The 13,342-nt window shown below is 44.1% G+C and overlaps 2 protein-coding genes across 5 annotated transcripts in view; both read left to right on the top strand.

The window, feature by feature from the left end:
- The window catches only part of KLHL12 (kelch-like family member 12), a 39,574-nt gene extending 30,452 nt beyond the window's left edge, over positions 1–9,122 (top strand). For 2 of the 4 annotated variants that reach the window (XM_011931777.1, XM_011931778.1), the window contains exons 7-12: positions 3,277–3,383; positions 4,517–4,712; positions 5,483–5,641; positions 5,956–6,054; positions 6,808–6,994; positions 7,571–9,122. In XM_011931777.1, coding sequence (XP_011787167.1) covers positions 3,277–3,383; positions 4,517–4,712; positions 5,483–5,641; positions 5,956–6,054; positions 6,808–6,994; positions 7,571–7,697 — 875 coding nt within the window. In that variant the 3' untranslated portion in view covers positions 7,698–9,122. The remainder of the gene's footprint in view (positions 1–3,276; positions 3,384–4,516; positions 4,713–5,482; positions 5,642–5,955; positions 6,055–6,807; positions 6,995–7,570) is intronic. The other 2 variants (XM_011931776.1, XM_011931779.1) reach the window with 2 other exon arrangements.
- A 1,534-nt stretch (positions 9,123–10,656) lies between these two features.
- Positions 10,657–13,342, top strand: part of RABIF (RAB interacting factor) — an 11,153-nt gene continuing 8,467 nt past the window's right edge. Inside the window, exon 1 of the mRNA XM_011931775.1 lies at positions 10,657–11,251. Coding sequence (XP_011787165.1) covers positions 10,958–11,251 — 294 coding nt within the window. The 5' untranslated portion in view covers positions 10,657–10,957. The remainder of the gene's footprint in view (positions 11,252–13,342) is intronic.

Below are 13,342 nucleotides of genomic sequence, written 5' to 3'. Positions count from 1 at the left end.
TGGTTGGCGGGGTGGGGCAGGGAGTCATATAAAGCAACAGAAATAAGAGCTGAAAAATCAGGAGAAAACTTTAAAATTTGCATAGCACAGGAAGTACCTCTTGGTTGGTATGGGAATTTTTATTCATACATATATCATCTGCTGGCATCATATTCATCTACATGGGAAATGTGTCTGGATAGAAGGATCACACTTTCCTTGTCTATTCAAGTCAGGAAGAGAAGAGGTGGAGTAAGAAAAAGGAATGTGTAGGGGAATAGTGTTCCCAAAGAAAAAACAAATAACTTGTGGTCCTGGCTTCTCCCAATTTGAAGTAATCTTAGGCAGACATAAATGAGTTCAATCACTAAAGAACCCTTCATTCATATGCTTTGAATTTTTTTTTTTTTTTTTTGAGATAGAGTCTTGCTCTATTGCCTAGTCTGGAGTGCAGTGGTGCGATCTCGGCTTACTGCAACCTCTGCCTCCTGGGTTCAAGTGATTCTCCTGCCTCAGCCTCCCAAGTAGCTGAGACTACAGGTGCGCACACCGTACCCGGCTAATTTTTGTATTTTTAGTAGAGACGGGGTTTTGCCATGTTGGCCAGGCTGGTCTTGAACTCCTGACCTCAGATGACCTACCTGCTTCAGCCTCCCAGAGTGCTGAGACTATAGGCGTGAGCCACCGCGCCTGGCCATGCTTTGATTTTCGAAGGAGCTGACTCCTGAGACCTACTTGCTGGCTCACTTTGGAGAGGGTCCACTTTATTTGGCAAGTACATAAGACAAGTGCCCTCTTAGAAAAACTCCACGGTTTATGTGTGGGTGTATATGTTTTATTAAGAAAAATCTCAAAACATAAAAACAGTAATACAATGATCCCCTATACCCATCACTCAATTTTAACAAGTATCAACACATAGCTTTTTTCTTTTTGAGATGGAGTTTCGCCGTGGCTCAGGCTGGAGTGTAGTGGCGCCATCTCAGCTCACTACAAGCTCCAGTTCCCGAGTTCAAGCATTCTTGTACCTGAGCCACCCCAGTAGTTGAGATTTCAGGTGTGCACCACCACACTCAGATAATTTTTGTATTTTTAGTAGAGATGGGGTTTTGCCTTGTTGGCTAGGCTGGTCTCGAACTCCTTACCTCAAGTGATCTGGCAGCCTCGGCCTCCCAAAGTGTTGGCATTACAGGCGTGAGCCACTGTGCCCAGGCTATTTTGAAGCAAATTCCAGACTGGATATAATTCCATCACTATGTGTCATACTTCCACGTGTGTCTCTAAAAAGGATAAAATTTTTGACACATCTAGAATGCCATTATCACTGTTTAAAATCACACAGTTCCTTATTGTCATAAGTACGTGTTTGTGTAACTTTTTTTGCATAATTTTTTATTTGTTTTTGAGTACTTACATTGTTCAAATCAGGAGCTAGACAAAGTCCACACGTTGCTAGTGATTTCATGTCTCTTTTCAGTCTCTTTTTAATCCGAAAGGTTTCCATCCTATTTTGGTTTTTCCTAACCAATTTATTTCTTGAAGAAACCAAGCTATTCAACTTGTAGAATTTCCCACATTCTGGACTCTGCTGTTGGCATCTTTATAGTGTCATTTAACATGTTCTTCTCCCATGTATTGCCTGTAAACTAGTGGTTGGACTAGAGGCTTGTTAAGAGTCAGCCTCAGTTTTTTGGAAAAAAGACTCATTAGATGGTGTGTGGTCCTTCCTATTCATCACCATTAGGAAGCACACAATGTCTCATAGTAATATGTTAGCTTTTGAAATAATGATTCTAGCCCAGCAATTGATGATAATTGTCAAATCCATTACTTCATTAGGGGTTTATCTGTGTTTCCTGTCAGCTTCAAGGTACTACATTTGCTCTTTCAAGTCCAGGTTACTTGTAAGATCACTTTGGTCTCCTAGATGCCTCCTAGTGATTGAATTTTCCAAAGCTCCAGCTAATTGTTCTTTCCATGAGTTCTAATGGAGCACATGCACAGGGGATTTTCTCAAAGAGACTTTGCTCTTTGAGAAAAGCCAAGCCAGGTGCTGTGGCTCATACCTGTAACCCCAGCTACTTGGGAGGCCAAGGCAGAAATATCGCTTGAGGCCAGGAGTTTGAGACCAGCCTGGGCAATATAGCAAGACCCTGTCTCCAAGAGCCAAGGTAGAAAGTATTTTATCAGCGTAAGGCCTTAGGGGAAGGGGAAGATATAAAGGCTATCAGAATAGCTTCTTTGGGAAAATAGAGAAAAAGACTTTTCCTTTAAAACTCTAGTCTTTTGTTGCCTTGTGGTTTTGATGAATTGGCAGGGAATGTGATCATATAGTTGACTACATTGGAGAAGGAAATGTTCATGAAAAAGAGATTTTAGGCCAGGCACAGTGGCTCATTCCTGTAATCCCAGCACTTTGGGAGGCTGAGGCAGGAGAATCACTTTAGGCTAGGAGTTTGAGATCAGCCTGGGCGATATAGCGAGACCCTTTCTCAATTCAGAAAAAGAAAAAGAGATTTTAAATCCATCACATGGATCCTAAGTTTCAACATGCAGCTTTTTTTTGTGACAAGGCTAGGAGAGTTCTTTCCCCATTACAACAAAAAAACCCTCCCAATTTGGGTTTTTTCAGGCTGAGAAGTGCAGAGAGTGCCTTTAGCCTCTCACCTGCACTTAAGACCTCAAGTATTATGTTAGCCAGTCATCTCCATAGGTTGAAATGGTGCAGTGTTGCCGGGCACGGTGGGTCACGCCTGTAATCCCAGCACTTTGGGAGGTCGAGGCTGGCGGATCACCTGAGGTTGGGAGTTCAGGACCAGCCTGACCAACGTGGAAAAATCCCATCTCTACTAAAAATACAAAATTAGCTAGGCATGGTGGCATATGCCTGTAATCCCAGCTACTTGGGAGGCTGAGGCAGGAGAATCGCTTGAGCCCAGGAGGTGGAGGTTGTGGTGAGCCGAGATTGTGCCATTACACTCCAGCTTGAGCAACAAGAGCGAAACTCTGTCTCCAAAAAAAAAAAAAGAAAAGAAATGGTGCAGTGTCATGTTGAAGTTTGCTTTCTAGAGTTTTAATGTTGCCCAGAAATTTAAGTTTCAGAGACTTGAGAGCTACAGCCTCAAGGAGAAATAACTCCCCATTTGACAGCCTGATGATTATCTCCCATTTCAGATTGCATCCCTCAGCCACATAAAACAAGACATCCTAGAACTGTCTCTGTTGACACTTCCCTGTGACTAGTTACCCATCCAGGGATGCTGAACTAACCCATCTTTTTTCTGCCTTTGTCTTCAGGAGCCAATGAAGTGCTTTTGGTGGTTGGGGGCTTCGGAAGCCAGCAGTCTCCCATCGACGTGGTAGAGAAATATGACCCCAAGACTCAGGAGTGGAGCTTTTTGCCAGTAAATAATGGTGAAACCATTCGTTGGGAGGGAGCTTAAATGTCCTCAGTCTCTGGCTCCAGATCATAGCTAATCCAGCCTTAAGAGTAGAAAAGCCTAATAACAGGATCATGTTTCTTACAGCAGTCTTGTGCACATAGTAGGTACTCACTAAACAGTTTTTGACTGTTTAGATTAGAAGATTATGTCAGTGGCCCTGTGTCAAGGTAAACTCAGATGGCCACCACTAGTTAGGTGCCTTTCCAAGCTGTCTGTATAATTCCCAGCACATTTCATTGGTCATGCTGTGTTAAACTGAACTGAATGTTAAATTGTGTTTAATTGAACCTAGTGTTCAGTTGAGCTCAGAAGTTTGGGCTGGGCGTGGTAGCTCACACCTGTAATCCCAGCCCTTTGGGAGGCTGAAATGGGAGGATCTCTTGAGGCCAGGAGTTCAAGACCAGCCTGGGCAATATGGTGAGACTCTGTCTCTACAAAAAAGTAAACAAAAAAATTAGCAAGGCATGGTGGTGCATGCCTGTAGTCCTTAGCTACTTGGGAGGCTGTGGCAGAGGATTGCTTGAGCCCAGGAGTTCGAGGTTGCAATGAGCTGTGATTGTGCCACTGCACTCCAGCCTGGGTGACAGTGAGATCCCAACTCAGAAAAAAAAAAAAAAGTTTGTATCTGTCTCCCTCAGCATGTCTCTTTCAGTGCTGAATGAACAATAGTAATTTCTAAGAAAACATGGAACTCCAACCCTCCTACCTTTTAAGGTTCTTGTAATAAATCCTGGCCCTTTGATTAGCAGTGTGGGAATACTTTTCCACTTTATGGAAGGATATCAGTCTCTTAGCCCAGTGCCTTATGGAAAAGAAAGGAGTCAGATACCGGATAACAGAAGGCTGTTAAATCTTTTGGAAGCCTTGGAAAGAGGCAGATGTGCAGAAAGCTTGTATCTGTAAGAGCACCACAAGCATTTCGTTCAGTAGATAGCTGTTTGGGAGCCACTTGAGGATGAACCACTCAGGGAGGGTTCATGATAACAGGTGAAGAAGCATAGAGGTGTGCAGATGCAACAGGGAAGATAGCAAAAGGTAAGGCCCAAAACTTGCCTAACTGAAATGCTCTGTACCTCTTCTCTCCAAATCCATAGAGCATCACTCGTAAGAGACGTTATGTGGCCTCAGTGTCCCTACATGACCGGATCTACGTCATTGGTGGCTATGATGGCCGTTCCCGCCTTAGTTCAGTGGAATGTCTAGACTACACAGCAGATGAGGATGGGGTCTGGTATTCTGTGGCCCCTATGAATGTCCGACGAGGTCTTGCTGGAGCCACCACCCTGGGAGGTAGGCTGGATGTGCAGGGCAATTATTTCCATCTTACCGTGGCTGGACCAGGGTTTTTAACCTCTCCTGTTGTCTGGCAGGAGCATGAAATATGGAGAAAAAATTAAGGTCAAATATTATTATTTGAGATAGGGTCTCTCTCTGTTGCCCAGGCTGGAGTGCAGTGGTGTGATCACGGCTCACTGCAGCCTCAACCTCCCCAAACTCAAGCGATCCTCCCACCTCAGCTTCCTGAGTAGCTGGGACTATAGGCATGCACCACCATGCCCAGCTATTTTTTTGTATGTTCAGTAGAGACAGGGTTTCGCCATGTTGCCCAGGCTGATGTCCTACTCCTGAGCTCAAGTGATTCACCCGCCTCGGCCTCCCAAGGTGCTGGGATTACAGGTGTGAGCCACTGTGCCCAGCTGACAAATACTCCTTTTTGCTTTCAGAAATATCAGTGTAATAGAAGCTGTTCAATATTCATGGGTGTTTCAGTACTGACTACAAAGTTGGCAAATGAAGTTCCAATGTGCTGGGTGGGGAACTGGCACTAGTTGTATTTTTGCAAACTCCCAGGTGGTCTTTGAATGCTTTTAAGGATTTTATTTTACCCCATTCTTTTTGGATGTCTTCCTTGTCTATAAAACTTAATTGACTTATCTCATTAAAAAAATACTTTGTTTTTGCTCCCAGACTTTTAAAGAATCCTTGGAAAATTTGTAGAGGAAAGAGTTCTTAGAAATCTGTCATTCTCTAATAGTCTGTAATTTGTTTATTCTGAGCAGATATGATCTATGTCTCTGGGGGCTTTGATGGAAGCAGGCGTCACACCAGTATGGAGCGGTATGATCCAAACATTGACCAGTGGAGCATGCTGGGAGATATGCAGACAGCCCGGGAAGGTGCTGGACTCGTAGTGGCCAGCGGAGTGATCTACTGTCTAGGTATCGAGTCTGGGATGCAGGAATGGGAGAGAACTCAATGGGTAGTGGACTGTGAGTAAGGATTCCTCTTTACCAGGATGAAGTTCATAGACTTCCCTTCAACTAAAACCCTGGTGTGTGTTAATATATTTTCCATTAATTGGGATTATCTTTTTCTTATAAGCAGAAAGTAGGGTACTGTCAGATTTCTCTTAGAGTTATTGGAACTCTTAGGGGAAAATTGAAACTAAAATAATTGAAGCACTCAGAGAAAGACCGACCAGAAATGGGCATGAGGATTTACCACTCTTTCTGGAATGATCTCTGTCTTCCAGGAGGATATGACGGCTTGAATATCTTAAATTCAGTTGAGAAATATGACCCTCATACAGGACATTGGACTAATGTTACACCAATGGCCACCAAGCGTTCTGGTAAGACTAGATCTGAGGGAGGGGACAATAGACGGTACTGTCAGACATTTGCTTATATAATGGTGGTGCATGGGGCAAACTGTAGATTAATGTAAAAATGAGATTCTGCTCTCCTCCTTGTCTCTGTTTTCTCTAAATATTAGTGAGGATAAAGACAGTTGATAATTAACAACTAGATTATACATTTGGAAGCAAAAGCCTTCATGTCTTTGTTCTCTCCCTAGTTTTTAGAATATCTAGTACAATTTTGTCTGTGTAGTACATGTTAAATAAATGTTAAATAAAGTCTCTAATGCATAAGGACAAAAGAGTAGCTACTTACCTTCACCGAGAGCTTTTTAAAGTGGAGCAGGCTGGGATGTAGAAAAGGAGAAAACACTGTGCCGTTCTGGTTTACTTATTCTGGGTAAAAATTGCTTCAGAACCATAATCACAACTCCTTTCCCTCCATCGACCTTTATTGCTGCCTTTTTTTCACTTCCTCCCTTTCTCCTAATTAGAAGGGTTGGGCTCTGAGTTAATGAAAGTAAAGAGAACAATTTTGATTTATCTTTTATCATTTCAAGTCCAAGCCAAAGGGTTTATAGGTGGAATAACTTGTGCTGGACTAGATTATTCTAGGCCCGTGTGGACCCAGTCCACATCTCTCATCTACTCTAAAACTCAGCTAGTCATTAGTGACGATAGTTTATTTCTATAATTCAGATTCTAGGCTTAGTACCATTCATTTGCTAATGCCTTCATTTTCCCCAGGTGCAGGAGTAGCCCTGCTGAATGACCATATTTATGTGGTGGGAGGATTTGATGGTACAGCCCACCTTTCTTCCGTTGAAGCATACAACATTCGCACTGATTCCTGGACAACTGTCACCAGTATGACCACTCCACGATGCTATGTAGGGGCCACAGTGCTTCGGGGGAGACTTTATGCAATTGCAGGGTGAGGATTTAGAAACGAATCCAGACTCAGTATGTAGCCAAAGCAAGAGTCTATGTGAGCTGATCCTCATTTTTGGATGGAGACAAGACTTGGGTAGGGGTAGATATCTCCAGTGGCAACTTGATATTTTTTATTAGATTTTTTTTAGTTTTTAGAGACAGAGTCTTGCTCTGTCACCCAGGCTGGAGTCTTGAGTAGAGTAGTTGGGACCACAGGTGCATGCCACTGTGCCAGACTAGTTTTTTATGTTGCCTAGGCTGGTCTCCAACTCCTGGGCTTAAGCAATCCTCCCACCTCAGCCTCCTAAAGTGCTAGGATTACAGGCGAGAGTCACCATGCCTGGCCTCCAGTGGCAGCCTTAATGAAGGACTTGTGTGGAAAGGAATAGAAGGCGGATTTCTTTCTTTCTTTAAATTTTATTGAGATGGGGTCTCACCATGTTGCCTAGGCTGGTCTCAAATTCCCTCCTGGACTTAAGCAATCCTCTTACCTCAGCCTCCTGCATAGTTGGGATTACAGGCATGTGCCATTGCACACAGCTGACTCATTTCTTTCTTTTGCTTCTTTCCCACTCAGATATGATGGTAATTCCCTGCTAAGTAGCATTGAATGTTATGACCCCATCATCGACAGCTGGGAAGTCGTGACATCCATGGGAACCCAGCGCTGTGATGCTGGTGTGTGTGTTCTCCGTGAGAAGTGACCATTGTTGGAGCACCATCCAGAGCTATTCCAGTCCAGTGGACAGTTAGTGGGAGAATCAAGAATCCTTTCCAGAATGTCTGTTTCTCACTATGTGCACAGGTTGATTACAGGCACCAGTGCAGTGATGATTGTACTTATTTGACACATACTCCCCGTCGTCCTGGTTCTTGCTCCTGAGAAGGGTGGGTAACAGATACTCCAGAGAAAAGAATGCACATTGAATGGATGTGAGAGACCACATTGCCTCTCCCACTGCTTTGGGGAGCACTTTCCTGTCATTTCTAACTTACCACGTGCTTGGTGTACTATATGTATGTTGTGCCTCATATGTTGCAAAGAACTAAGGTGAGTATAGCCTACTAGATGTGGATAATATCCAGCCTGGATGATTGGAAAGATACCAATTTAAGTAAGCTTGGTAAAATCCAAGTCTTTTTTTTTTCTTTTTTTTCCAGGAACAACTACATTTTCTCATCTACAGGTAGCTAGGGGCAACACAGTTCCATTCTAGAGGGAAACCAAAGGGAGAGCCCCACAAAACTTTGGGGGCAAGGGAGAGAGAGACTCATCTGACACTTCTTTTGGAGGTCAGGGTTTGTATATCAGAATTGAAGTTAGAATAAGTGAATTAAACTCAATGTAATGGAATGTGAGTGAACCTAGAACAGCACTGAAATATGACATAACCTGGAAGACTGAGAAGGGTATATTATTTGAAGGATCTTTTTATTTCCCCAAGGTCTTTCGCACTGGAGACAGCATAAAAGAGTGAACAAATGTTGGGATGAGAGAAGATGACATCAATGTGGGAGTTCAGTATAACTGGGGATAAACTACAAGTACCTGTGATTTTACAGTCGTCTTATTACCTGCCAGGGCTCATCTAGCCATGGCAATGTTTGCCTTGAATGGGGGTGAAAGCCTTTCTTTGTTGAATCAAATACTACTACACTATTACACTTCCACACTATTTATTTGGGGATGGGCTGGGAGTGACAGTAGCCTAGTAGTTAAGCTAACTGATTGCTACCCCATTCTTTTAGAAGCACACTTCTGCCAAGGAGTGGTTTGTACTGCTGTGTTTGGTACATTTGGTCTTTTTTTCTGCTATAAGTTTTCCTTACCTGTCCTTTAGTGTAGATTTTATTCATCACAGGACAGAATAATCAAGGACAACCAAAATCCTTTTGTTAGTTTCAGTACCTCAGCTATCAACATTTCTGAGCTATCATTCAATGTTCCTCTGTGTCATGGAGTGAAATTCTTGTTTTATGGGTATTGGGAGTGTGGGAATGTGATAACCTAAACAATCTTTGCTCTGAAATTCCATTTTCCCCTCTTTCCTTGAATTGTATTGACCTACAGAGTTAATTTCCTTTGTATTTTTTTAAGAAAATATTAAAAATCAATGGTGTCAAGTGCCGCGAGTTTGTGGCTAATCAGCATTGCCTTTAGCAGATATTTGGGAGGGAAAGATGTAGGGATCAGCCGTAGCTCCTGTCTCTTCAACCTGTTCATCTTGTGTGTTTGCCAACTAGTTCTGCTATTTCTCTGTTAGACACAGATAAGAGGTAGCCACTTTACACTTTGGAGATTCTCTTCAGTAAAATATTTTCCTGATTCGCTATATTCATTATTCCCTCTCATGCTTGGAGTTACTTGAAAACCAAAGGAACAAAGAAGAGACATCTTGAATTCACTTAGCACCCACTTGAATTTTAGGGTTTCAGTCACACTAGTCCTTTTTTCCATTTGCTTTGAATTATGGCATGTGATATAAACAGCTATGCAGAAGGTCTGCAAAACTGCAACAATCCTGATGCTTCCAGAGCAAAAGGGAGAAGCAACCACATGAGGAAGTTATTTTCCTTAAAGATGCCTGCCAACTTTGGCAGATGGATTGCGCCTGCTAATTAAACCACAGCCTATAAAACGTGGCTTTTCCTATCTCAGGAATAAATCCAGGGGAGGGTGAAGGACTGATGGCTCCTATGCTGTCTTCAGTGCTAATGAGTTTCAGACCAACTTCCCAAGTAGTTCATACACTGAAGCTACAATGGAATGTTCTACAGAAAAATCAACATGTAAAACTTAGAGCTCCTTTTTCACTCTTTTCACAATTGTACACACTTTCATGTGCTCACATATATACACAGAAATACCCCTAATTTGGTGGTTCATCTTATTTTTTCAAGCTCCCATAACTAGCAACCAGCTACTTAGTTATGTAACCTAGGAAAACCAGCAGTTGCTTTGTATCACCCCATCACAACACAGACATCCAGCTAGTTTCTAAGTTCTGTACAATTTTAATTGTTCCAAGTCCATTCCCGTATCTTTGTTCCCTCTGCTAGCTTCAGGGCCTTTCTCAGCTAGACTCATGAGGTAATAGCCACTGATACCCTTAGCTCTACTCTTTTTCCTCTCTTCAATCTATTCTCTCCATTTAGTCATAGGTTATCTCTCTGAAGCACAGATAGGATCATTACAGTACTTCAGACAGTAAATATCGAACAGTTATTTCTGGCCTAAAATTCCACAGATTCCCATTGTTCATGTTATTAATGTTAAATTCCTTAGCATGACATTAAATCCATGGAGCTCTGGGTCCACTCCACCTTCCTGATCTTACCTACCTCTACTACCGCTTCTCCCCAGGTGTAATGTGGATCAGCCACAGTGGTCTACTAACCATTCCTAAATTTGTTCTCACCTTTGTTCATATATAATACTGTTCTGTCTGAAATAATCTTGCTTTCCTGACAATCCTAGTTAATTAAGAGCAGCGGCTTTAGAGTTACGCTGCAACCTTTCTGACCTTTATCTTTCTCATTTCATGCACAAGAGTGCCGATTCCGTAAAGAAACTGTGATGATTTAGTAAGTTTCTAAAGGCACTTTGACATTTTGCCGCATAGTAAATGGTCACAATGAGTAGAAGAGACCAGCAATTAAAGCTTGCACGCATCTTTTTCCAATACCGAAAAGATACATGCCCCTCTAAGCAGTTTCCCATAGAATAAGCTAATGTGGCTAAAACTTGATGGGAAGTCCGACCCAGATTACCTTCACATTGCCTCCAATAATGTCCCCATTCATTCAGGAGACTAAATTCAGATCTCAGAAAACTAAACAGGTCAACCTAATGATTTGTCTAGGTTTTAATATTAAGTGAAGCCCAGTGGCCAGGTGGGTACGGATATATGTCACTGGTCCCAAGAAGTGTCTGTGTCACAAAGCCTGCCACTCAGGTTAGGCAATGAGTGAAGGCGCTTGCGCAGTAGAATCCGGAGCGGGGAAGCGGGCGCCTGCGCAGAGACGTGGTGACCGTCCGCCTCACGCCAAGCCGCGCCAGCGCAGTGAAGAACCAGCCAACAGAAACAGCGCCTGCGCAGCCGTGGCTGAGGAGCCTGTGGCTGCAGCGGCAATGGAACCAGCGGAGCAGCTGAGCGAGTTAGTGTCAGCCGAGGGCCGAAACCGGAAGGCGGTGCTGTGCCAGCGTTGCGGCTCCCGGGTGCTGCAGCCAGGGACCGCTCTCTTCTCTCGCCGACAGGTAGGGAGGCAGGTTGGAGGCCGTTTACACCCGCAGTCTCCCGGACTAGCTGCCGTGGGCAGTATCTGAACCCAGGCTCCTCAATTTCCGGAGACCGCACCCTCCTCGCGCGGTCTTAAGCCCCGCCCCTCGGGCCTCCGTTCGGCGAGGCTCCGCCCCTGGGGCCGCCGGAGGCAAGGGAGGGAACGTGGTCCCGCCCCGGCAAGATGCCGCGGGAACCTTTCCCTGGGCCACCCGGCCCTCCGCCCCTGGGGCGGCTTCGAGCGGGAGCCGTGCGCCCCGCGGCCGTCCAGGGCCGCTGCTCCGTGGGCGCGTGGAAGGGAGGCGCCCCATTTCGGTTTCCGGAGGTCCCGCCGGCTTGTAGGACCCGGCAGGTACCTCTCGGCCGCGGCTCACCGCGAGTGTGGCCGGGTTCCTGTCCCACTTCATACCCCACCCGCCAGTCCTGAATTCACCGTCTTATTTATGACAGGCACCTGTCTGCTCCACAGAGGAGCCCCAGAAACAACTGGTGTAGAGGACGCGGCAAAATAACCCTGGTAACCAAACCACTTTACCGAGGCACTGGAAGCCTCTGGTTTTCCAGATGAATCATATTTGAAGTGCTTAGATCCCTGACGTCCTGGAATTAAAATTCGAAGAAAAACTATTTCCCGTCAGTCTAGGGATTTTAATACCCTTCCTACCACCATCATCGCAAGTGAGAACGTTGAAAAAAAAATTTATTTCGGTAAACTCTGTGTTGAAGTGCAAATATATTATTTCAACCATAGGAACATCCTATCATTCAAATTATTTCTAAAAATATGCAGACCATTTTATTATTCCATGTGGTTGAACAGATCGTGAAGTGTAATGTCTAGCAGAAGAGCAAGAAGCACCCATTCCTCCAAAACAGCCTTCCATCAAAGGAGGAAAAAAAGGAATCTATATCTGTTGTTTTGTAGGTGTTTTGATGACTTTTGATCTAGAGATTGGTGGAGGTCCCGGGGTTCTTTTAAGGCTTCCAAGGTTTGGGAGTAGAGTTCTCAATTAATTTTACGAAGTTAGTAGCGTTATGGAGTCAATGGAAAGAACATGGATCTTGGAATTAAAACATACATGGAATTGAGTCCTGACTTTACCATTCATTAACATTCAAAGAGTTAGGCTGGGCGCGGCATGCCTGTAATCCCAGCACTTTGGGAGGCCTAGGCGGGCGGAACACCTGAGGTCAGGAGTGCGAGACCAGCCTGGCCAACATGGCAAAACCCCATCTCTACTAAAAATATATACAGAAATTAGCTGGGCGTGGTGGTACACGCCTGGAATCCCAGCTACTCGGGAGGCTGAGGCAGGAGAATCGCTTGAACCTGGGAGCCGAGATTGAGTCACTGCACTCCAGCCTGGGCGGCAGAGAGAGACTCCATCTCAAAAAAAAAAGTTAACCTCCATGAGATGCAGGTTGCTTATTGTGTAAAACAGGGGTGTGCAGTCTTTTGGCTTCCCTGGGCCATATTGGAAGGTTTGTCTTGGGCCACACAAAATACACTAACGATAGCTGATGAACTAAAAAAAAAAAAAATTGCAAAAAAAAATTTCGTAATGTTTTAAGAAAGTTTCCGAATTTGTGTTGGCCGCATTCAAAGCCGTTCTGAGCCGTATGCCGGTCGCGGGTTGGACAAGCTTGTTGTAAAATGAAGATGATGATAGATGGAAGAATTTGTATAAAAGCACTTAGCACTGTGCCTAGTATATAGCCCATAATATAGGCTAATTCCCATCTTTTCCATGGCAAGGTTTTGTCTAATTTTATAAACTGACATAAATTAAGAGACTTCTAAATGGAGTTTATAGTTTGTTTTAAAATTCTTAATTTTTTTTTCTTAAAAAAAAAAAAAACAACAAAAACATAGCCCACGCCTGTAATCCCAGCTCTTGGGGAAGCTGAGTTGGGCGGATCACTTGAGGTCAGGAGTTGAACACTGGCTTGGCTGACATGGTGAAATCTCATCTCTGGCCGGACGAGGTGGCTCAAGCCTGTAATCCCAGCACTTTGGGAGGCCGAGACGGGTGGATCACGAGGTCAGGAGATCGAGACCATCCTGGCTA

Source organism: Colobus angolensis, unplaced genomic scaffold (assembly GCF_000951035.1).
Source record: "Colobus angolensis palliatus isolate OR3802 unplaced genomic scaffold, Cang.pa_1.0 Scaffold91, whole genome shotgun sequence".
Lineage (NCBI taxonomy): Eukaryota > Metazoa > Chordata > Mammalia > Primates > Cercopithecidae > Colobus > Colobus angolensis.
Note: the sequence above shows the minus strand (reverse complement) of the source record. Positions and strands in the feature narration are given on the sequence as shown.